Source organism: Physcomitrium patens, chromosome 23 (assembly GCF_059467195.1).
Source record: "Physcomitrium patens ecotype Gransden chromosome 23, ASM5946719v1, whole genome shotgun sequence".
In the NCBI taxonomy this organism is placed as follows: domain Eukaryota; kingdom Viridiplantae; phylum Streptophyta; class Bryopsida; order Funariales; family Funariaceae; genus Physcomitrium; species Physcomitrium patens.
The window spans coordinates 12,716,474-12,743,513 of NC_143432.1; the positions used below are offsets into that span (position 1 = coordinate 12,716,474).

Sequence of the window (27,040 nt, forward strand, 5' to 3'; positions counted from 1 at the left end):
AGAACAGAATTTTTATGTCTTTTTGAAGTGAATAATCTTGTATAAAATCACAACACTTTAGTGCCTCAAATAATCATTGTCTAATGTAATCAATACACATCTGTAAAATTCCTTCAAAAGATGGACTTTGTGGCATTTTGTGTTGGAAAAATTTCTGGTTCTACATTCTCCAACAAGGGACAGTGCCAAATCAACCCTTCTCAATGAATTCAGGAATTTGGACCGTGTTGGTCACAAATTATTGTAGCTATCACATAGACAACACAAAGGTACACAATAACAAATAAAATAATAAAGTAGGAGAATTAGTTGAGGGCCACACTACCCACTAGCATCTTCCCAAGTAGCAAATAAGAAGGGTAAACCTAACCATCCTAATTCTCTGCCTTTGTTTCTAAGGTCTCAAACCTTACCAACAATGCTACCACAAGGCACAAGCCCATCTAGAAAGTAAAATAAACCAATAGGAAGAAACCTTTCACCTACACAGGCTATTAAGATTTTAATAACATTTTCCTCCAATCTACCTCAACAATAAAATCATGTGCACATCATTTTCAGAATCACTACACCTTTCAAAGTCTGTAAATCAATGAATGTAATTCACTAGCAGTCCTTACATGTTAAGTTGACATTGGTTAAATGAATGGAACCAGTGCACATTATTGTTCAATTAATGCAACCCCACAGTTGGGTTTGAAAACAACAACTGACAAAATATATATATATATATATATATATATAAATAAAATTCCACCTTTACCAATGAAACAATGTGCTACATTACTTTAGAGGAAATTTTCCACTCATCAGCTGCTTGTGATCTAGAATTTCTTCAAAAGTTTAAAGAATAGTTTACACAAGCTAATGTTGTGAGTGAAGTTATTGTGCAGAGCCTTCACTGAAATGTGAGCATTTATTTTGTAGAGAGTATTACATTCAAGCAAAATATATATATATATATATATATATATTCTTACACATATATGTGCAGGGCCTTGCCTTGGATGGCCATCCTTTGACATTCATCCCGAACAGTTCACATCCTTCTGGAATTGCTTATTTTTTGTTTGCCTTGGCAAGCTCCAGTCCAAGCCAACCATGACAGTGGTTGCCAAATCAGCACAAGTGCGTTATATATATATATATATATATATATATATGTGATTTTGATATTTTTTATATTAAGTTAAAAATATAATAACTCATTTATCAATGAATAAAACATAAAATGTATAATATTAAAGTTGAAATTATGATTCTTATATTATATATCAGAACAAGAAAGCTAAGTGAGATATGTAACAAATGTTAAATCACAGAATATTTTACGTGATTTGTAACTATGACTGTATGTTTTATTATTTTATATATTGTATATTTATTTAATATGCTGACTTTGTGTTTTAATTTTATTAAAGTTAAAATACATTTTATTTTTTGGGTTAAAAGAGATATATATATATATATATATATAGACATAATATATATATATATATATTTATACATAAATTTATGTTTATTATGCATTTAATGAATTATTAAATTTTAAATTATTTCTTCGATTATTTCTTTGCATAATTTTATGTATTTAGATTAGAGTTTTTCAGAAGTAACATGTTTCTTGAAAAACATTTCTTACATTTAAATTTTTTTGTATTTTTAATATTATTCCTAGTTATGTCTAAATGTAGATAGATAGATATTTTGAATTTATGATAGAAGTAAGACATTTACAATGAAATTAGCAAATCAATCCTTATTGCTTGTATCTAATATACAAATACTTTTCATGTATTTTTGCAAATACAACCAAAGAAGATTTTAATATTAAGAGTCTTAAAAAATAAAAAATAATAGAAATTTAGAATATATATATATATATATATATATATATATATATATAAAAGAAAACAATGTGTTTTAATTAGTATTTGATAACTAATTTTAACATATATATTATAAATTTTAGATGTTACAATTTTTATTATTAACATACAAAACTTGTATTTGTGTACAAGAATTTAAACTAAACGTATAAAAAGTTATAAAAATTAAATTAATATTATTTGAAAACTCTTTTTGCATATAAAAATAAAAATAAACAAGGATCCTGCCTTCTTTAAAGTGTGTGATCGTCTTTTTCAACTTAACACTATTTTTTCCTATATAAAATCTATATTCTGTTAGTTCTGGGAATTTATTTTAGATTTATTGTTAGAGTTGAAACAATCCGTTTTATTTTGTTTTATTTTTCTTACATCACTGTGTAATTTTGCTAAAACATTTCATGTTCTTTTACAAGACTCTTCTGCAAGTATGCTATGTAAAATAGATTGCACTTATATCTAAATAAGGTATGCATATGGCTTTGTTTTGTGCCTAATTGTATTTTTTAGACCCTTGGGACTTTAAAGCCTTCTATTTAACATACCAATGCAATACTCTTCTCTAAGTTATTCTTTGGTTTTTAGTATTATAAAACACTTTTACTATCTAAAGTAAGTAGGAAAATTGTGATAATAGATTTTTAAATTTTTTTTAATCATTAATAACTTATAATAGATCTCTAAATATTATCAGATTTAATAATAATAATAATAATAATAATAATACTTTATATAAATACAAAAACATAAAAAAAATTATGTATAATTTGGTTTCCTTATTTATAAACAATTAACATAGTAAAATAAAATTATTTTTATTATAATCAAATGCTTAAAAATTTAAATAATAAATATTCTTTAAATATAATGTTTATAATCTATTGATGTCTTTTGTAGTTTTTAATTTTTTATACCAATGTATCATATTTTTGAGCTACATTCTACGTTATAACTGATGGGTCTATACAAAAAAATTATAAAAATATATTTTTTTGTAAATAATATGACTTTTTTTATTAATTATAATGTATTGTATTGGATTTAGAAGCTCTTATTGTATAGTAATCAAAGTAATGTAAAACCATTATAATTTAAATTTTTATTAATTATTAATTAATATTATAAATTTATTTTATAATAATTTATAATTATATCAAGAAACTTGTGAATTTCTTTAATAATAATCACAAGAGTTGTAATTTTTTTTTTCTAAACCATGTTTTAAAAAACATATTAAAAATAAATTTTAGAAGTTAAGTTGTATAAATCATATACTTTTAAATAAAAATAATTGTGCAATGGTAAAAATAATTTTAAAAACTCAACTTCATCAACTCAAGTCTATTTTTATATACTATCTATTTTATATAAATTATAAAAAAAATAAATTATATAAATTAATTTTTATTCTTCTATTTTTTATTTATTTTATTATTATATTATTTTTTTCAAAAGTGGTTACAATAATATTTTCAATAAGGTCAAATATAACACTTTTTGAAAGAATTTTATTATTTAATGAATCTAAACTATTATAATAAAGTCATATTTTTTAATGTTGTAAGTTTATTTTTGTTACAAAAAAATTGAATCAATATTTATATTCATCAAAAAGAGGCATTTTCATATACTAAAATTTTCTTAAAAGATGTCTTATATTAATAACATAAGATATTGGTTTGATATAACTTTATATCAAGGATATAAATCATAAGTAATAAAAATCTCAATACATTTTAATATCATTCAAAAAAAAAATATTCACTCAAAAATAATATAGTACTAAAAATAAAATAATTATTGCCAAAGATAAGAAGATTAAAGATTCTTGAAACAAGATTAAAAATAGGATAGACCTTGACAAGAGAGTGAAGAAGGTTTTACTCTTCTGTGCATATATTCTATCTACTTAGGAGCTATATGGTGATATTCTATAGGACCTCCAACCCATCTCGAACTTATGAGACACATGTTTAACTTATAAGACAAGTTTCTTACATGTGCATTACATAGTCAACTTTTTAGATAAGTTTCCAACCTATCAATCAACTACAAATATGTATAAAATCAAATCTACATCAATAAGGCTTTTAAGAAGCTTTTCTAGAAGATATTATCAAATCTACATACATTTAGCTTCTATCTAATACTTTTTATTTAGATAATTATAAATGTCCATAATATTATCTACTTTTTTAGAAACAAATTCCATGAGAATTGGTGATCATATCTTGATTCTTTATTTTGATTTTAATAGATGCCATTGATGAGATGCATTAACTTTCTTTGTTGCATGTATAAGATTTCCTATTAGCTTCTATGTATGTTCACTAATATCATATCTATGCCAATATATAAGATGTTTCAACATATTTTAGTGTTGCTTTGAATCTAGGACTTCTTCTACTTTAAATTCTTGATTATTATCAATTTCTAAAAAAAAAAGTGACATTTTTCTTTCTTATAATATATTCTCTGTCTTATATGGCTTAAGAAGAGACTTAAAGAATACAAAATAGATCTTCATAGACTCCAATAGATATAATTGATGTACAATTCAATTGATTTATTTACAAATAGGAAATAGTTCAAGTTCAAAATAATCCATCTTATCACAAGTGCAATTACTCTTGATGTTACAACAACGTAATCATAATTTAATGCAAATATAGAATTGAGGTTATTCCTTGCAATAAACATCTTTGTTGATCTTTTAATTATGCCTTTATTGTTTCATATAATTCTAATGAATAATTTATCAAATCTTCTATATCAAGTTTATCATCTTTTTAGAAGTCAAAAGCATCAAATTGAAGATAATAATCATAATTAGCAAAAAAATAAAAAAATAAAAAATTATTGAATATAAAATTGTATTGTATGATTGTAAAAACAAATTCACCAATGGCCAAAGAATTGTCTAAACATCTTGATGGTAATTGATAGTACATGTCAAATGCTACTTCAAAACTTGATTCATTTGTTTTGTTTTTTCATTAACTAGAGGATAGAAAGCTAAAGATAATTTTATATCCAACTTTAATATTCTAAAAAAGATTCTCCAAAATCTTGATATAAATTAAGTTCCTCTATATAATATAATATTTATTGGCAATTCATGGTAGCAATAAATATTTTCAAAGAAATATTTAGTTCTTTCTTCACATGTGTTAGTTTTTTATATACAATGTGCCATCACAATAAAATGATTTAATATCACAAATTTAGAGTCATATGAGCTTGAAATTAAAAGATCAATAATAAAATATATTGAAACAATATACAATAATTATTTTGGTATTAATAATGGCTAAAAAACTCTATAAGATTGATGATAAGGAATTTTTAATCTTAAATAAACATCACATAAGTTTATAATTTTTTAATTGTCTTCTAAATTTGAAGCCATCAAATCTCTTCATATTAATTTCAATGTCTTATTGTATCCAAAATGTCTTGCAGTTGAAAAATTATGACAAGCTTAAAGAATACTTAATCATACTTTATCTTCTGAAACATGTAAGTATTCCTTGAAATATAATAGATTTTTTTAAAACTCAAACTTAGAAATATCATTAATTTTAGAAAATTAATTCTTAATATCATAAATAAAAAGATGTGAGAATATACTTGATTGAATTTACTTAAGAAATATTGAATCAATAATTAATGTTGATTTTTAAATCTTAAAGATGAAATTATTTGAACTTTAAAAAAATTGATAATAATTAATAAATCCTAAAAAATATTATACATTTCTTATTATTCTTGAAATCTTCTAATTTATAATAGTTTAAACTTTCTTAAGATCCTTCATAATGCCATCATTTGAACTGATGTATCTTAAGAAGTCAACTTAAGTTGTGTGAAATATATACTTCTCTATCTTGATATATAGTCTTGCATCTCTAAATTTTTGTAATACACAAAAAATATAAAGTTTATGATTTTTTATGTTTTTAGAATAGATCAAAATATTGTCTAAATAAAAAATGGCAAAATTATCTAAAAAGTCACAAAAAATATTATTTTATAAGATCTTATAAAGCAACTAATACATTTGTGAGTCTAAAAGATATCACATTATATTCAAAATTTCCATACTTGTTTCAAAATGTAATCTTTTATATATCTCCTTCTTTAATAAATATCAAGTTGTATATTCTTTGTAGATCTATTTTATTATAAATCTTTAGTTGATGCAATTGATTAAAAAATCTTAAAATCAAAAACACATGATATTTATTTTTTATGGTGATTTCTTTTGAATCATTGATAATTCACACACGTTTAGTGATTTATCATTTTTCTTTATAAATAAAATGGGAGCTTTTGCTAAAGATTTAAAATGGAGTATGAAGTTTTTAATTATGTTTTTGTCAATATATTTCTTGAGTGCAACCAACTTGTTTTGTAAAAGATATAAATTGGTCCAAATGGCAGTTAAGCTCTTTTTTAAAGATTAATTGAAAAATCATAAAAATGATGCTCTAAAAGAATATCTACATATTTTTTTTTCAAAAATATCGTGATAATCTTCATAATGGCTTAGAATATTGCTTAAAGTCTTTCTACTATTAAAATTGGCTGTGGCATAAATAGCAAATGATGACCATTCTTTTGCAATATGCATAAAAGCTCTTGCACTTACTAATAAGAATTTGGTTGTATTGACTTTAGACTTTCTACTTGGATAATAAAGTTTTGGATTAAACTATGGAAAAAAAAATAAAGTTATAAGAAATCTAATCTATTTCAGGCTTATATTTTTTTAACTATGCTAAATCTAACATAATTGAATTAAAAAAATATAATTACATTAAATATTACTAAAGAATTATATTCTTTGGTTATTATATTTAAAAAAAATAGTTTCATAAATAACATCTCTTGAAGATACCAAAAAACTACCTATGACTTTTAAATACATGGCCTTGGTTTTATTGACTAAATATTTTTCTTATTTTTTTTAAAAATAAATCTTTGTCTATAAAATAAGCTGAGACTCTTGAATCTAACAAAGCAAAGACTTATAATATTTTAATTCTAAAAAAATATCTATTGTAAAACAAGATGAGAAATTTGAAAAAAAAATAAGACCTTCATTAGATGTTGCATAAAATACCAATTTCACGATCCTTATTGTAACTAAAAAAATCTTGTTTATAATTGTATTTCTTCTTTAAAATAATATTAAGCAATGTACTTAAGTTCTTCACAATATAAGTATATTATTTTTAACAACATTGAGTCTTTTCTTACTTGGTGAATTTTTTTAAATATATTGTATTAATTTATATAGATTTAGGCCTTAATAAATAAGTTTTTAAAAACTTAAGAATTTTCATCATAACTTGATTTGTTTGTTTCTAACCAAATCTTTTTTCTTGATATCTTTCAAAAGTGAATTGTCATATGCAATGACTTAAGCAATAAATTATTTCATTGGATATACTTTTGGCATTGTCAACAATAAATCTTTGATATTATCTTTTAATCCATATTAAATTTGATTAATAAGAATTTTTTTATTTCAATCTATGTTGCAAGCAAGGTATTAGAATTGAACAACATATATAGTGACTAAATGTGATTCTTATTGTAAAGATAAAATTTATTTTTTTTTGTCTTTTTTCAATTACTTTCTCCAAAGGTTTCAATAAATACTTCTAATAATAAATTTCTATTATAAAATAATTGTGAATCTTTTTTTATTAGAGATAAATCTAAGAGAAAGCACTTCTAAAATAAAAATGAACCTATGAAACCAACTTAAGAAAATCTATCTTATGATTAAAAATGATGTAATTTTAAATAGAATTTAATTTTTTGTAAAAATCTTCAAAATTTTAATCTTGTTCCATCAAACTTCTCCAACATATTAATTCTTACTTTTTTCATATTTTTAATAACAAGACTTCTTAGATTCAATTGTGAGCTTGATCTATTTGCTTCTCTTAATTACACAAATTTTTAGCATAGATTTAAAATAAGCATAAGAATAGTACTTCCATAGTTGATATTGGAAATATTTAAGATTTCCATCCTAAGAGTATTGACAAGCTCATGAAGATTTGTATTAGTTGCAAATCAATTTTCACTTCTATCTATTGTAGCATTCATAATTTTTTCTTCCATCTTTTTAAAGTACAATAAAAAGAGTGGGATAATCCACTTATTTCTAAAACAAAAAAAAAAAAAATGAAATAATATTCTTATCAAAAAAATAAGAATATGAATCATAAATAATAAAAACTTCATAAATAATAATATACTATTAAAATTAGAATGGATATTGTGAAAAACAAGAAGACTAGAGACTCTTGAAACAAGACTAAGAATAACAAAGGCATAGACAAGAGTGAAGTAGGCTTCACTCTTGTCTCCATATATACTATCAAACTAGAAGCTACATGATGACATTCTATAAAACTCCCAATACATGTCCAACTTATGAAACACATGTTTAACTTGTAAGATAAGTTTCTTATATGTGCACTACATGGATAACTTTTTGGATAAGTTTCCAATCTATCAATCAACTACAAATATATATAAAGTCTAATCCACGTTTACAAAGGTTTTAAGAAGCTTTTCCACAAGATATTATCAAATCTACCTACATTTATCTTTTGCCTAACACTTCTTACTTGTATAATTATATATGTCCATGATACTTTAACCTTTTAAAGAATCTAAATAATCTAAACATATGTAAAGTAGAATATAGGTCAAATTAAAATATAAAAAAAATGCCTTTTTTCTTACCTCTTTCATACTTAAAGTAAATTATTTCATGTCTCTTAATCTAACTTAAACAATTAGAACTTGAAATAATGTTTAATATTCATTTTTTATATGAATCTCTAATACCAAGGATATTTAGAATTGATAATTCATCTTCAAGTTGATCCTTCAACTTAAAAAATAGTTGTATAGTTCTGCAATTGCTTTTAATCCTACATGATTTTTTTTTGTATAGATCTTGTATTTTTCATAATATTAATATTATTCAAGTTTGTAGAAAAGTTATTCTATTTTCTCCATATATATATATATATATATATATAATTGATTGTACAAAGAAATATTTTATTGTTGACTTTTTTACTAAATTTAGTTATAATATTAGTCATAATAATATACTTCTTGTGATCTATATATTACCATGAAATATTAAAAGCTTCTAAATAGTTAAAAGTAGAAATAAATTAAAAATAAATTACTCATACTCTCAATGTCAAATATTATCGTACATAAAATATTTTAGATTGTGACAATCTAATCTTTTTATAGTAATCTATTCTAATTCTGGTAGAAAAACTAACAAATTGGTATTCCTTGGATGAGTATCATTCCACATGTTATCATCTATGAGGTGACATTTTGATAGAGGATCTTGTCCCTATTCATTGCCTCCCAAACTTGGAGAACATCAAGCAAAAACAGCGCCTTTCTTTACATTTTATTTCAAAATTTTGAAGACATGTGCAAGAAAATATGTGTATATATATATATATATATATATATACATTATAAATTTAATAAGTAAGAACCTAAATATTATATAGATCAAAGGTTTGAATCCAAGTGTCAACAAAATGCTGTGACCCATTTGCCACACCATAGTAGATCAAAAAGTGTTTTTTTTCACTTGGACTTATCACCCTCATCACCCTACGGTTACAAAGTTAAACAAAATAATTTTGAACCTACCTAAATTTCGATGAACATCTACAAACATTCATCCTCCGTTACTGCATGTCTGACAGCAAGTTCTCCCCAGCAGTGATTTTGAAAGAGCTAAAGGGATTAGAATTCTGCTTTTGAAAGAAAAGCTGGCAACCCCTGAAATCCACCTCGGCCCTAATCATTGGCCGAATGGTCAAAAATTACTGTTGCAAGAAATCTAAGCATGCGAAGAGGCCGTCGGGGCACGTCATCACGGCAACATGTTTTTTTGTCAATAGTATGACAAATTCCCAGTTCCCAGGCAGCAGCATTGATTGACTGATGAAAGTGCTGTGCCAAATCTGTCATTTTGAGTTTTTCTGTTCTCTCCCCCTGCACTTACAATTAATAAACTGCATGATATCAGCAAGCATTACATGTGTTACTCAATTCCTCAAGCCGAAACGTTATCTTTGAGCTTCTGAGTTAATTCATTCGCATTGCATACGTCTGATGCCAGTAACTTTAAATATGGCCCACCAGTGCTGCACCATTTCTCTTGGGAGGCTTGATTAGTCCCACTGCATCATCTGAAATGTCAATTTTGTCGATGCCTCGGCTATGAAGAAGTTTATTCTGCTCAGTCCAGCTTTTCCATTCGCACATCCATTTTCTGGAAACCCTAAAACCTAAAATCCGTGTTTAGGTCAGAAGAATCTGCTTTGAAGGTAGCAAAGTGGTTAGTTCCCCAGCTAATAGTCTTGCCAAAATCTCCTCAAAAACTCCTTTGAGCTCTTAAGGCAATTGACCTCATCTCTAAGCATGATCTGTAGTCAGACAAGATATTTGCCACAACACTTCCAGACAGGTAATGTGTGTTTTCAAAACTCACGGCAGCGTTGTCCTGGTCTCTTTCGACAGAAATTGTTCTAGCAGAATAGGTCTGTAATATGCAGTCACCAAACTGTAAAATCTTTTATCCGAAATACGTAAACTTAATGTTACACTAGACTTAAGATTGGGTTATTAGATCGGTAATTCGTCGGTTAATAAGAAACACGACCTAAAACTGAATATTACGATCATTCGATTAAATCTCAGAATTTAATCATAGAGATAGCAAACAAGAACACACTGACTCCTCTGTTTATGCACGCTAATACTTGTGGAAATGCCTCCACAAAGAAAATGCTGATACAAAGCAAAAGTAAATGTTTCCTAACAAGACAACCTTGAATGACTGATGCCGTGAATTCGTAAATACACAAGCATGTAGAAGTTCATTGATAAGGGGACATCATAATATGCATTATAACACTTCAATGGATCGAAAAAGCTCTGAAAGTTCACCAATTGAATCATGACTCCGTCAAGCTATGTGGAAAATAGCAAACATCCGAGGTAGTGCAAGAAATGTCCGGTGTAACTATGTGTCTCATTTTCTTGCAGACACCTCCCATTTGCACTCATCACCTGCTCTGACGAAACACCCATGTTTGCGAAGCCAAGGAATCGTGCCGAGAAGTAAAACCATCTTTTCTAAGCCAAAAGGTTGTACTGCAACAGACATGGTTTCACATACTCGGCATTCCCAACAGGAAACCTGCTAAACCATCCAAAATTCGGCCAGGAAAAACAGAATTTCTCATCATGAAACAGTAGACAATGTGGCACAAAGCGGCACTGCCAACACGATCATGTAGTAAACTTCTGATGCGTGTCAAAGGGAGAAACCAATCAGTCTCAGACATCTCCCTGAGTTTCACTAACACTTGCGAAGCTCACCAGTGAATTGAAATTACGATCTAAGTTGACTTGTAAACTGGCCCAGGCATTAAAAGGGTTCCCAGATAATCCTTAAGCAGAGCACCTCGTGCAGCACGTGCATGAGTTGTTGTTGTTACTGCAGCGCTGGTTAAGGTACAATCTGCGCCTTCAACAATACTTTTACTCAAACGCGTTTATCATTGCAGTGACATCATTCAAAATTCCACTGGAGTTCCTCATTGCCGTTGAGCCTTGGTAGTATTTGAACAAGATGATCACTAGAATCAATGTGAAAATAACCATCAGCAACTGACAACTAACTCAACCATCTGTTGCTCAAAAGATGCAAGAAAGCCATCGTCAATATCGAGAGCTCAGTTTGCAGAACTATATGATGGCTTTGCCCATCACACCCATGAATCTCAATCTTTGTGTCTTGGGCTCCTTACCCACAACCGTTTGTTTTTAATTTCAGATAATTATCATAAAAGACGATTCAGAACCCTCATAGCAAAGAAAACATCTATAAAATGTTCATAAAAAATAAAATAAAAATAAAAATAAAAAACTGAGCATATCAGATCACTCACTCTTCCACCAGATTAAGATCCCCGGAAAGAACTACTCTGACTTTGCAGACTCCTAATTTTCAAAATGATTCTTTACCCTTCCGCTCATCTTACTCATTACTGCGTGCTTTTTACCCGGAATGTGCCAAAATTAAGGCGAATATTTTCCTAGTGCTGAGCGTTCCAAACAAGGTCAGGGTTCGGTGATCAAACCATTTCATTTGCTCGGTGCTGCTTGGACGAAGGTTTGGTTACACTTTCAATATAAGAAAAGGGTACATTTCAGATGATGTTGTTTTCCTATTTATATCGCACCATTCTTTCTGACAACGGTAACAAAACCCTGCGGGAACTTAGAGAAAATCTCGCATTCCGTCGTAGGAATCAGCTCAAGAATTGACTAGATTCTACGAATTCAACAAGACCTTACAGATTGGGCAACAAATTAGACTAATTGTTATTGGCATCCGTTTGTTCTGATTTAGCTCACTGCCAATGAATTCAGACAGGGAATCGAGTTACTACTAATTCAGTGGATGATACAGCGATAAATCTGGCATGGAGCACATTGAAACTGATGATTAAGAGACTGTCCGAATTTGGGTTAGAAGGGGTCCTCCCGTGACATACCCCAGTCTAATGCGGAGCCGCCATAAATCATCGCGTATGTTCCACATTAAGTTGAGTCCCCATAATCCACACTCACGATAGCTCGATCTTCTTCGTCCACAACACCACCTGAATCCCCTACCATGTATGATCCTGCCCTGAAAAGCGTGAGGGGGCAGGTCATGGAAGAAAGCCTACATGGAGAGGAAACATGAGAGGACACTTCCAGTCTCACAGACGAGATGAGCGGGATAGTCATGTAGCCGTCATGCGAGCCGATGAAGTGTGCAAATAAACCATTAACTGTATCAGCATTAATTTCATCAAAATGCAATTAGCTCTTCATTCGAAGTATCATCATCATACACTGCCTCTCCATCAATTCCCCCGCGATCAAACAACCATAAAATGAAGTCAAGGCTCTGGGCTCCCTTCACGCAGACCTCCAGTTATTAAAGAGGGGACAAGGGGTCAACATGTTGCGAGCGTGTGATGAGATGTTGAATGTCGAACAATTCAAAAAACTGATCTTCATCACTGACATCTTCAGGCATCTTAAGGAACTCAATAAAGTCAACATGTAGGCTATTTGATACATTGAAGACCACTCTTTCACTGGTAGGAGTACTTAACTACCTACTTGCCATCCTCCCGACAGTCAGTGGTTTAGCAAATCAAGGTGATGCTTTCATTATCACTGTGATGAGCGTTTCAACTGCGACAAACAACGCAATTATCGGTTCTTTAGAGAAAAGCACACTCAGCTTCGAAACGACAAAGAATAATTTGAATTATGAAATCCAGCCTCTTCACATTTATTGAGCTAAGTATAGATTCAGAAGCCCAGATGACAACTACACACTATAGGATGTACAAGCTCAGGAAACAACCCGTGGATTAATAATGAAGGAAAAACTGTCATTTTGATGATGCTGATAGGCTCTTTCCTACGCAGTCTCAGAATCCATGGAATTCTTTGCAAAGAAAATATACGATATGAAGAAGCTGGACGATTCCGAATAGGTTGAGTCGTACTTTACACCATCGAAACACAATATGCTGTCTCTAATGAAAAATGAAATTAAACAAAGCACAACACAAATGATAGGTCTGCATATGATAGCAGATAGCTTCAGCAGCACACCAAGCCTCCCTTCTTCGCGATACCTCGCTCTCCCCTTCCCCGTCCTTCACCACTCCAGTCCAAACTTCACTCCACAAACCCTACCAAAACCATGGCCTCCTTTCCTTTCCAGTTGGATCTCAAAGCTCCTGCGCACAAAAGATTTTAAACCTACTACATAAGTACGGCGTGCAAGCCATCGCACCACATTCAAAAAAAGATAACCAAGCATCCCTGAAGTAATCCAACCGATTATCGCGATTGAGTCATACCTAATCTGTTCTCAAGAAGAAAAAAAAATGCCTTCCTCGCGGAGATCCAAGGCAAACAAGGATGAGCTGCAGACAATGAATGATGTGCAATTTCCGTCCAAACCTCAACCCCCTTTCAGATCGCCGTAGCATAGTGTCACCATTCCAACAGACGCCGTGAAAATCCTGCCGCCGATTCTAATGCAGCAGCGCCCATGCAGCGCATGCAACGACAATAAAAAAATAAATAACGAGGGGATTTCTTCATGAGACTCGTCGAGAAACCCTAAACCTGCGTCGAAGAGCTTGGGGTTTCTTGCGGGGTGAAGACGTGACACATGCAAATGGGCGGGAAACCTGGTTTTGAAAAGGAGGACTGGTTCCGAAGCAGAATTGTCGTGCAGGCAACGGAAAGAATGATCCTGAAGCCTGCAAATTCTCAGGGAGTGTGACATTCTGGCGTGGAACTCCGACGTCCAGGCGTCAGAATCTGCCTCGAGGAATAATATCCAATCTCCCGAGAACTATTTTATTTTTTATTTTTTGTAATGTAGGGAGTTAAATGTGAGGTCTGAAATTGATGGATGTTTAATTTTTCAAAAGGGATCGTATGTTAGTTTATGAACATTAATTTATAAATCCAGTATGTAGATCCAATATACCTGCTATTTTCAGCGATTGTAATTTCGAGAATCATTATTTGAGTTTTTTATTTTTTATAATTTATTAGCTTTAGTTTCTACAACATTTATAAAATTGCAAAAGTTTCTTTTTTTTTTATAATAAATAGAGCTAAGTTTTTAAAAGACCATTGACGACCACAAATTTCAAGATATATAAATTTTATCTCAATGTCTTTGTGACTGAAATTTTTTCAATATTGTTACAAATGTTTCCTTAATAAACATCTACCACCATTAATTTAATTTCTGCATCAATGTTTTGGTCGATTTGAAATAATTTAATCTCGTTTAACATATTAAGTTATTAATTTATGTGTGTATATAACAAATATTTATTTAAAACAAAATAGATTACAAATCACTGATTTTGAATACTGACCAAGAATATATTCTAACCTTTGAACATGCGAACTCTTATCCAATATCCATGTGATTATGGAAGAATTAATTTAGAAATTCAAAAGTCTCCAAAAATAGTAAAAATACTTGAACTTTATATATTTATCATTTAATTTATTATTTAAAATAAAATAATTTTAGGAATAGGTGAAAAGTTTTCTATTAGTCTTACTGTGAAATTACTGTATTAATTTTAAGTTATATATAAATGTAAAATACGCATACTAATAAGAATATACCACATTATCAGTTCTTCGAATTATAAATCTACGTATTTTTACACAAACAAATATTCAAATGTTGAAAGTTCTTGCTATAAGATTTCTTTAAGGAGTATCATAATATTGACAAATTATTTTAGAAATGTGTATATTAATCTGATATAAATTTCGCATTCAATGCAATGTTTTCTCGATAATTATTAATCAGAAAAATCAAATTTCTATTCTACTGACATTTTTAATTTTTAGAAGTTGTAAGAAAAGTACAGAAGTGTGAGAATTGTTTTAAATATGTGCAGTAAAAAATGGAGTATCTCCGTACTTTTAATTATTTTTATCATCAGCTACTCAAAAAAAGTGATTCAAAATCTAAAAATTCGTCACCGATGTACATATATATATATGAATACGTATATATGTATATACTCGTACCCAAATACAAACCAAGACATCATAAAAAGTTACTTTGAATGTACTTGGAACAACCACATTTAATGTTTTCATGGGATCATTTTGGGTGAAACTGGGATACGCATAGCATTTTTCCAATAAAGTGTATATATATATATATATATATATATATTGAAATAAATGAAAAGCTACGTCTGTAATTTATCTTCACATTTCTAAAATTACTTATTCATATTGGGGCACCATGGATCGTTCGTTGTGTGGATATGAGCCTGGACAACCTTGGAGTGCTCCCCTCTTCCACTTTGAGTTTCATCCATCCTATCTTCATCCATCATGAACACCACCAGTCTTCATGACCAGATGGAGAGCACTCATTGTCACCACCATCCAAGCCGAGTAACAAATGATGATGTGTTGGGGCCACTGACCCCAGGGCACGAAGGAGTTGATACTGAGGAGTGTGGTGATACCTGGGGGAGACGAGGTTGAGGTCGGGATGGTGAGGGTGGGTGTTGCAGTCGGGGAGTGGGATCAAAGGGAAGAGACAGAGCGGCACTTTTGAGGGGGGGAATGGGATATCACAATTGAGTGGACTGGCACCTAATCCTCTTTTGCCTTCCTTTATTACAACTGGCTCTCTCTCTCTCGCTCTCTCTGGGCCCAGCCAGCTCTATACAAGCAGGCTGCGCTCCCCCCAGTTCCCAAAAAGCTGTCGCTTAAAGCTACAAGCGAGGTCCCCATGAATGCTTCCCCTCTTTATGATCTCATGCCTGGATGGATGAATGGAAGAACGGATGAACAGAGGATGAGGATTATCTATAACCTCTCTCTCCACTGGATGAACCCTCCTACCAGTCCCTTCCTCTCCCTTGGGGGGGGGGGCTGAATTGGCATGTTATTTTGCAGCAATTAACATTTCTGGGAGATGTATTGATTTATATGTAAATCTACAAACACACACACACACACATATATATATATATATATATATATGCATTCTTTTTTTTGAGAAAGTGAGACAAAAAGCAACGGGTTTCTTGCAAATTCCATTCATTTATTTGTATAGCACATATTTATGAGATGCTTTATGAATAAAGTAGGTCTTAAAGTTTTACTTGAAGCGCATTTTTGTATAATTTCATGATTTTTAATGTATGCAAAGTTGGGGGTATGATAAAGACTAAATAGTAAGTAAAAAATGAAACGTGGTAGCACATGACATTGCTACACAATATAAATTGAAAAGGATCAGGATAGTTGGTGCAGTTTTGGACTTTATTGCAAGAATGATTACTTTTTTTCATTTTTTCATTTATTTTTTTATTTAATCATGATACCGCGTGAATATTTATCTCGTGAAGGAAATTTTATAACTAATAACTAAATAATTTGTAATCTTATTATAAAACAAAGCATCAGAATATACAAATGATTGGCCTTCCTCAAACTCCCAATTGAAGAATCATGAAACTTTTGGTATGACTTACATTAATATCTTCAATCCATTATTGTTCATACTCATTGAAATGCAATAAAATCGTAAAAATCATTTACAGCAGCGTGACCTGCTAAATTTAATAGCTAACAGATGCCAAGACATCCTTTTCATTCGAGTGATATTCAATGAGCAGCAAGATCAAATGTTAAAGATATTTTATTATTCTATTTCCATATAGAATAAAAATAAGCTTTAAGAAATTACAATGTTACATTGGTTTAATTGCAAAGGGTGTCTACTAGAATAATTCCACTATAAGATATGATTAAGAGAGAAAGAAAAAAAACACCCAATTACAACATTGCTAAAATATAATTGATTGCATCGAATTGCAAATTAATTAATTTATCACACATTGGTTATACAGATGACAAATTTGTTTGAATAAAAACATCAAATTTCATAATCAAGAGAAATAATAATTATCACATACTAAGAAGATAATTAAACAATAAAGTGAGTAAATAAAAATATATTAAAACATATGAGTATAACTCTCATGCAGCTGGGTAGAAATTTCAAAATTTCATGGATTTAAATGCATAGTAATTTGAATATATATATATATATGGTAAGAAAATACATGGGGGGGGGGGTAAATGTTGAAGGATAATGAAGAAAATCTAAGTTTATAGGCTGGCAGCAGCATGGCAGGCAAATGGGGGCCTAGTAAGGCCATTCTAGATTGAGTGATGGTGGTGGGAGTGCAGTGAATTTGAGTTTGGTTGGTGCCTGCAATCCATTGCTAACCCATCATCCACTCTGCATATAAAAGCCAATACACGCTCTGGAAACATGGTAAAACACAAAAATATTACAAATACATTAGAAATATAAATAGGTCAAACAGGGAAAACAGAGGGGAAAAAAATGAAAAAGTGAAAACAGCCCCCCTCCAATCCCTCCTCATGCATTCATTCATTCATTCATTCATTCATTCATTCACATAATCATTCACAAGATCATTGCTGTATTGGTTTCTTAAGTTTACTTGTGGAGCGCCTTGGTTGGAGTAATTGGCAGATGAGAAAGGATAAGGGAAGCAGGCCAAACAAGTAAAATTTGCTCTGTGTTTTTGTCCCTTCCCCCTCTCTCTGCCCTCTCTGCCCTTACCCCCCCCCTCTCCTGGCAGCTTTGTGTGGTGCCATTTCTTAGCCCTTCTTCATCAATGGGGGGGGGGTGTCCCATCTCATCTCATCTCATCTCAGCGGGCATCAACTTACACTCCCTTCACCCTCCACCACCACCACCCACTACTGGGTGAAGTAGTAGTGTAGTCAGCCAGTGTGGCCTGCCTGCCTGCCCAATTCTTCACTTGGCTTAGCTATTTGCATAGCTTGGCTTCTATTGTGGAGGGCCATGATGGGTGTCTGTCTGCTTCTCTACTTCTAGGGGGAGAGGGGGGGACTGAGCACAAGGGACATTGAAGAACAGGCAATGAGCTTCCCCACCCACCCACCCACAAACCCTAACTTTTTAGGGTTTGTGATTTTATAATATAACATTTATATTTGCCCATACTCATTTGCTTTGTTTGTGGTTGTGATGGTGGTGGTGGGTGTGGGTTTCTTTTGTTCATTCTTTCCTTCTTTCTTGAGATCCATGATCATGAACATTCTCTGTCTTGTGTCCATGATGTTAAAACTTGGGAGAGCTGGTGTATGAGAAATGAATCCACTCTCATACCATGATCCATGATTGTGGATCCATGACCATTACACCAATACAAATTTTGCAGCCCTTTACAAGTTTTCTTTTTTGCTGTCACTTGTAAATTGTTACAAGTTGCACTGGATGAGGTTTTGCCTTGTGGTCAGTCCCCATACCAAATAAATTGGCAATTGATGGTGAAGTTGTTGTGTAAGTTGATTGCTGCATTATTTGTCAATGTATTAGTAGGATGTATTAGGTTAATAGAAGTTGTGGAAGGATTGTTTGCAAGAATACTTGGTATTGTGGTGAGTAGATGTTCAAACCATGTATCATAATATCAAGATTTTTGAATGGGTGTGAAGATTATTACAAATGGCTGACAAATGAGCCTTTTAAAATATACCATTTGAGTGCTTGATTATTGCTACTTTCAATGTTTTAAAGGCAAATGTGGAATAGAAGTATTGGGTATGTACAAATAAATTTGGAAAATTAGAATCAGACATATTTTCATCACAAAGAAGTGCATACATGTTTCAGGTGCACATGGAGTAGTTATCACTACAAAAACATTTACACAAAATATACAATTATAGTTGTTTAATTCATTAAAATTCAAATGGTAGTGTTGATGGTAACCAATGAAATACTAATATACAATGACATGTATATCTGGTTTTTCAAAAGTAGGATTACAAATGATTTAATCAAGAACATGCTTCATCAACAGGAGAAGAAAACAATTAGAAGTAAAAACAAATTAAGACATGACAATGATACAATAAATGTTCTTTTATTTTTTATTTTTTAAAAAATGAAAAACAATTACACTAACAGAACACACAACTGACATGCTCTTAGATGTTGCATAGTTTAGTAAAACAAGAATTCAGTTACATATTCCATGGCATGCGCTCATAAATACAAACGTCAAGATGTTTTAGCATTATGATATGTTGCCGCACCTATTTATATCCACAACTTGTTAGGTTGGAAATATGTTAGTACACAAATGATGAGTTATATATTTCCCAATGCAAAAAAGCAATAATCATGAAATGAGTAAATGGAACATGAATTGTTATCATGCACTTAATTTGCACAGAGTGTGTTATACTAATGGTACCTATGAGTTTATGCAGTAATGGCATGGAAAGAAAGATCAACACATGAACACATGTTCTTCTGTGTTTGCCTCCCCCCCCCCCTTTTTTTTTCTTTTCTAAATCCTGTTAATATAAAAGTATACTTAACTGTAAAGAATAGAACTAGGATAGAGAAATGCAAACTATCACACAGTTTTGAATGCATCAAGAGAAAGCAGCAGCTTGCATATATATATATATATATATATATATATTGGAGATTGAAGCTTGAGTACAAAAAGATTGAGTACCATTTGTTCACACAGGCAGTGCTCAATTGGGGAAAAGTACCCCCAAAGACACCAAAAGCATGCCAAAGTCAGCATTGTACCCCCTCCCCACCCAATTACATCCATCACCCCCTCAAAGGGAAACAAAGCATTAGCTTCAGTCTAGTGTAACCATGACAACAATTGACACACCTTGCTTGCAAACCAAACTGGTACAACAAATCAGTCATAGCCCCATGTACACAAACCCAATAAATAATAACAACAACAACAATAATAAGAAGAAGAAAATCAACCCATTGGAAGAAGATGAAGCTAAAAGGAGCTTTCAAAACTAACTAGAATGAACTCTCGCTACACTGCAGAGGTGGGCACTGGGAATGGATCCCATGGAAAATATACTCATACAAGGCAGTGTATGATAATGTGCAGCAGCATTCCTGTATAATTATTATTATTACGAAGCTCACAAGAGCATGTTTTCTTTTCTCTAAAGTTTATATTTTTATATGCTGTTCTATTACATTTTTGTCTTCTTTAGTCTTTTAGGTTATTGGGTGGATTATGTGTTGATGTGTGTGTGTGTGTGTGTGGTGCAAAGGAAGACGTTGAGACTGTTTTGCTTCTCTACCACTAAGCAAGGGGGTCATAGATTTGCAGATGGAGGACTAAACTGAGCCCAGGTTGGCATAGTAGCTAGCTAGACCACACCCTCGGCAGCAGCAGCAGCCATGGAGTGGCTAGAGTGGGCTTTAGTGATAAAGTTTTTCTTTTTCTTTTTCTTTTTATTTATTTATTTATTTTCCTTCCTCCCCCCCTACAGTTGGATTTGTTAAATGATTTTCCCCCGCTTTTATGGCAATCCATGTTCTGTATAAGAGGAGCAATGGCCATGCGTGCGTGTAACTTGTAAGGGCGCTGTGCAGAAGCTGCAACAGTGAGTCGGAACTCTGCCATCGCTCTCTGCACTCATCAATCAAACAGATTGCTCACGCTCTGCAACTGTCTGTTTGCTGGGAGATAGATAGCTGTCTGTTCGAGTGCCAAGCGACTTTTATACACACCAGCCTGTTTCGCTGTGTGCGTAGCTGGAGCGGCCGGCTATTCGTCTCTCTTTTGCCCGACTTCGTGGACCGGCGTAGCTGGGAAGATAACAGCAAAATTCGGTTTCAGGTGTCGAGGCTGGACAGCAACAAGAGCGAGAGAGAGTACGAAGGGTATGCTGATTTTGTGCGTCTTGCTGTTATTTAGACCCATGCTCGAGTTAAACGAGTTGGAGAGCACGTCGACTGGGAGATTGAAGTCCAGTGACTCCTGAATGTGGCATACTGAGTTCGAGGGAGCTGACTTTTGATTCATGCTAAGGTTGTGGGTCTAGTTGCTGCAGTTTCTTACTGAATCTCATGTAACCTCACTGGTGTATGTTCTCTGATTTTCATCATCCGCTGTTAGCAGAATCGTTTCGGTTCTGCTGTTCTTACTGTACTAGCTAATTACAAACCTGTAGGGAGAGAGATAGAGGTCTACATTGCGATGGAAATGGAAACTGTGTGGAGGAAGTGTACAGTTCAAAGTAACGTCCCATTCAAATCCATATCATGGACATGTGTTGCCCATTTTTTCTCAACTTTTCCTCAGCACGCTGAACTCTAGCAGACTCGTCTTCGCCCCAGGTTTTTTTAAAGTTATAAACTCCCATTCTTCTTTAGAAAAGCCCTGTGTCGCCGTTTCGAGACATGGCATTGAGGAGGCATTACCGTCTGCAAGATCTGCGACGTTCTTTGTTGAGCTTTGCCATCATTTTTGTCTCCTTGACCAGTAGTTGGGGTACGAGCTTCTCCCAGACGGACGGCAGTTCTCCGACAACTAACCCAGTGGATCTGCAAGTCCTGCACGAGATGATGTACTCCTTGAACTTCGAAGAGGACTGGAACACCTACTTTCCTGACCCCTGTGTTTCGGGCCCTCAGGGCATTCTTTGCGAGCCTGACCCAGTGACAGGAGTCCTCTTCGTCACTCAGTTGCAGTTCGGCTACATTTCGCCGATTGACAACATCATTCCCTGCAGCTTCAACGCCTCCATCCCATCATCCATCGCCAAGCTCACCCGTCTCGATACGCTTGCCTTCTACAGCTGCTTCGTGAATTCTACCGCTACAATCCCTGAGGAGATCACCCTCCTCGGACCCACTCTCAGGTTGCTCTCCCTACGAAGAAATCCTTCACTGACAGGTACAATACCTGCAGGCATCGGAAAACTCACAGGGCTGCAGCGCTTGGTCCTCTCGCAGAACGGATTGCAGGGAGAGATTCCAGCGGAGTTGAGCAACTTGCAGAACTTGATCCAACTGGACTTGAGCCACAATAACTTGTCCGGCTCAATACCTGCAACGTTGAGCACTATGGACAGCCTCGTAAACTTGGACCTTCGCTACAACCAGCTTGACGGGGAGTTTCCTGCAGGGCTTGGCCAGGGCTTTGGGCATCTTCAGCGGTTGGCCGCTAGCTACAACAAGCTCTCTGGAAGTTTGCCGGACACTTTCACGGGTCTCAAATATCTCACCTTCTTGGATTTGAGTTACAACCACCTCATGGGCAATTTGCCGCCATCGCTGGGGAACCTAGCAAACCTTCAAGACTTGTTTCTGAATTCCAACTCTCTGGATGGCGAGATTCCAGAGTCGTTGGGCTCCTTGATACCCCTGAAGAGGCTCGATCTATCATCTTGTGGTTTCGTGGGCTTGATTCCTGATTCTTTGAAAGGGTTACAGAATCTTAGATATCTCTCCGTGAGCAACAACCACCTCTCTGGGCCGATTCCGGCCTCTTTGGCCTCGTTGCCCGTGTTATTCACCCTCAACTTGGACGGTAATCAGCTCAGTGGTGCAGTACCATTTCCATCAAGCTTCATACAGAAAATGGGACGGAATATGTTGCTGAATGGCAATCCGGGGCTTTGTTACACCCCTCAGTTGGTGACCATCAAGATGCTGCTGGGGTTGAACCAGTGCCCCGATCTGCAAGTGTCGGCTCCTGTTCCAACAGCTCCTGCACCGGCAACCTCTCCCAATGGGAGCTGGAAACTAACTATCAGCTTTCAACTCGGTATTGTGGTACTGGTGTCCCATCTTCTCCTTCTTCACGCCATTTAACGGAAGATCAGATCAGGAACATGCTTTTAATGACGTTTCGCGTCTAGATTGCCCTGCAATCTGTTCCAAGAGGGACGTGGGGTTGCAGCAGAAAGTGAGGAACTAATTCTTTTCCAAATCAGGAGCTGCGCATGTGTGTGTGTGTGACGGACGTATCGCATTGGAGGTTGGTGTAATTACCCTTCTGAAGATTCACCATATCCTCCGACACCACATGCATCTTTGTCAAGCTTTGAAGATTGATGCCATCTTTCCTGCCCTTCTCAATCTACGCTGCAAGGTGACCAGACTTCGAAGGCTCACCCTCACCGGGTTTTTTCTGGCCTTATATGATTGGACTTGTAACGATAATATTTCTTAAGCTTGCTAGTCTACCTTAGAATGCAAACAGGATTGAAGCAATTTATTTTATTTTATTTTATTTTATTTTTCTGGTGTGGTACGCCTCAGCGAATATGTAGAAGGCCCACTTTGTGTTGCTCCGAATGAGCTTTCATCATAGATACCTTATTGTTGCCCCAAATTAGTGATTAAACAGTCAGATACTGCTTTATTTGTAAATATGTTGGCGGCAGTTCAAACGAGGGGCAATCAAGAGAGACATGCTGACAATCACAGTACTGAAATCTTCACTGATTGGTATACTCTCGTAAGTTTTGTTGGTTTGCACAAAACAAAACAAAACAAACACTCATATTCTTCACAATTATGGAGGATTCGTTTGTGCAGGTAACCTTCCCAGTTATTACTTGCTTTTGAAATAAACCGAATGTTTACCTTCGCTTGCAATCACTGGACTTGAGCTAATCCTCAATCTGTAATGACGACAATGCCGTAGATTTGAATTTCTATGATTGAGATCGTGGCGCACATGAAATCCTTATAGCGTACTCCCTCGCACTGATTTGGGATCTGTTGAGTGCAAGTGTCTCTCAGCTGGCTCAATAACCAGATCTGCTCCGTGATCAGAGGGTGGAGGCAGTGCTTCTCATCCTCAATTGAAGTCGAACACGATGTGTCATTATAGACTCTGGAGTAGCTATGACACCAGGTGGTCGATTAGTCCCTGCAAATGGAAGCCCAAAGAATGTTTAGAAGCCGTATCGCTGCAACGATGCGAGTGCATAATTGCAGATTTTATTCACTTTCTTTTGCGACCCCACGCAATCGACATGTTGGCATACTCCAATACCAACTTCAACATTCACTCAAAGAGGTTGAAGAGATCATGATACCTCCGGCTCGAGCCGGAGGTGAGCGCTAACTAGTGAAAATCCACAGCATCCACGTCCGTCGCGAGCAAATTCCAGCTCAATGAAGCGTGAAATACATCACAATCGGTATCGATGGGGACGAGGAATGGATTACGGTGTAAAGTTCAGAAACCGTAAACCCTACCACGATACACCTGAAACTCTGGTCAAGCGATATTCCAGACAAAGTTATTCTCGGTATGACATTCTTGCAATTTGATAAACTAATCAGGTCGTTTTTCAGATCTATATTGACCGTCCTGAAGCTCGATGTGATGTTTGATTAGCACATATGTTTGAGTTTTTTTTTTTTTTTTTTTTTTTTTTCCAACTGTTCCAGAGTGTAAGTCATCTGCTATACATGGTGCAATTTTGAAATAGCCCACGTCTCTGGGTGTGTCTTCACAGCCTTCTATAGAACAGGAGAGTTACAATCAACTGTGTGCGATGAGACCGTTTCCGTCATTGAATGAAAACTGCAAAGGTGGCGTCTGAGAAGGTTAAAATGGAGTGAAAATCCACAGTATCCTTGTTTTTGAAGCTCAAGCTGGACTATGCTTGAAGCAACCCAACCCCACAAACAAATCAGTAGTCATCCTTGTTCATCGACAACTTAACGAACCTCGAAGTTACAATTTGAATATGCAAATCTTTATGCCAGAAGCATGCACGAACCTGAGAAAGATTCCGGCTTAACGAAGACCTGCTTTGAAGTCGTTCACAGTGAAATCCCAATCACAATTGTCATTCAAACCACAAAATAGATAACAAAATATTGTTTTACTTAAACTGGGTCTGCAATAAAATGAAACAAGACAGTAATGAGTAGTCGTTGAAGATGTTCTGCGGTTACCGCGGCAATTTCCAGGTGGGTTAGCTGGATGGGGATTAAAACTTGCAGTTTTAGTGTGCGCAAGAGACGCACAGCTTCGTCGATGCTGTGTCAATGGGAAGTCGACATCGCTATTCAGCTTCAATTTTTTTGCATTAATTCCATTCCACAGACTTAGTTTAAGGAAAATATTTTATTAGACATAGGGATTCATTCAAAATAAGATAATGATTCATGGTCTTAAACAAAAGATAAGATAAGTGAAGTATAATCTGCATATGTTTGACACGTGAATCATTATGATTATGATTATTGTTATTAAATTTCTGATGTTAAGTTGATTGAAGTTAATAGAAAATTTTAATTGTTTAACAAAAGTATAAGCAAATTTTAACAATCATATAAGCATCTTTTAGTTTATTTTATGATTCACAAACAATGATTCTTATTATTGAGATTTTCAAATTTCTTGCAATTATATATTACAACTCTATAATTTATAATTGTAAAACTATGATCACATTTTTACAAAAACTTGTCATTTAAGGATTAGAAGTAAATTAGAATAAGTTTTTGAATAATGTTAAATAGACCAAGGTTATAACTAAATCAACCTACATATATATGGACCATTATGGCACCTCTCCATTCTCAATCCTGTTCCCCCAATTCCCAGACTCTGTTCTCAACTCTCGTTCCAACTTCCTATTCCCAGTCGTCTTTCTACTATTTTGGCATGGTATAAAATTCAATGTGGGTGTTGTATAGTTTCTTCGCTATTCTTTGGTAGAGAGTTTCTAGTATTTTACAAGCATAGAGAGCTAGAATTTGGTGGTCATCAATAATGCAAGATGTGATTATTAATTACAAGGGCCTAATCAAATAAACAAAAGTACAAACAAGAAGCTAGCATTCAAGTTGAAGAAAAAATAAAAGCTTCCATCTTCCCTTTGTTCTAGTGACATGAGGTGGTACTGTTTTGGATACCTTTTTTCTTGTTTTTTTCTTCTTCCTTGTCAATGAACTTGATCGTGGATGTTGGCGGCAATAGTCCTTGAAGTAATTTATGCTCTCCAACAACACAATGCGGTTTGTTGCTAGTGCATAAGCCAATGCAAAAGTCAGTGACAACAACTTGTTTCCCAACATATTGCTGCCTTTTATGACAATTACTAGAAACTCTCCATCGAGGAACAACAAAGCAACTACAACATCCACATTGAGTTCTACACCCTACCTAGATTGCAAAAAGATGGCCGGAAGACAAGGCGCTGAGAACATGGTCTAGGAACTAGAGGGAATGGGGTTGAAAACGGAGAGGTGCCATGATGGTCTGGATAGGTGGGTCGATTTAGTTAAAACCTCAATCTATTTAACATTTCTCGAGTTTTATTATATGTTTTAGAATTACAATAATTAATTGTAATTAATTTTTTAAATACCTTCACCAAGATATGTAATAATAATATAAAAATAAGTATTTTTAAGTACATATTATTATAAAATATATAAATATGTATTTTTAAATTTCGAAAAAAATTCATTAATTGTGTTTTATTAAATCATTAGATTTATAATTTAAAAAGAACTTTTTACTGCATGCTACTAGTTGAAGATAAAAAGAATGTGAATGAAAAAAGAAGACTAAAAAACTATTCTGAAGAATAAAATTTGAAAAGTG

At 33.4% G+C, this 27,040-nt stretch overlaps 2 protein-coding genes across 3 annotated transcripts; one reads left to right on the forward strand and one right to left on the reverse strand.

Moving 5' to 3' along the window:
- Positions 1 to 9,418: 9,418 nt before the first annotated feature.
- LOC141044851 (uncharacterized) lies at positions 9,419 to 14,205 on the reverse strand. Of its 2 annotated transcripts, none has more exons than XM_090246705.1 (3): positions 14,004 to 14,205; positions 10,101 to 13,777; positions 9,419 to 9,953 (listed from the first exon to the last, which is right to left on the reverse strand). In XM_090246705.1, the coding sequence occupies exons 2-3, from the start codon at positions 10,224 to 10,226 to the stop codon at positions 9,756 to 9,758; spliced, it is 324 nt and encodes a 107-aa protein (XP_090102831.1). In that variant the 5' UTR covers positions 10,227 to 13,777; positions 14,004 to 14,205; the 3' UTR covers positions 9,419 to 9,755. The 2 variants fall into 2 exon arrangements, with proteins under 2 accessions (XP_090102831.1, XP_073386791.1); XM_073530690.2 differs by having other exon boundaries at positions 13,901 to 14,205.
- A 6,795-nt stretch (positions 14,206 to 21,000) lies between these two features.
- LOC112275654 (uncharacterized) lies at positions 21,001 to 24,063 on the forward strand. The gene has a single exon (XM_024506198.2). It carries the CDS (start codon positions 21,859 to 21,861, stop codon positions 23,272 to 23,274), a length of 1,416 nt encoding a protein of 471 aa, XP_024361966.1. The 5' UTR covers positions 21,001 to 21,858; the 3' UTR covers positions 23,275 to 24,063.
- The last annotated feature ends 2,977 nt before the right edge of the window (positions 24,064 to 27,040 follow it).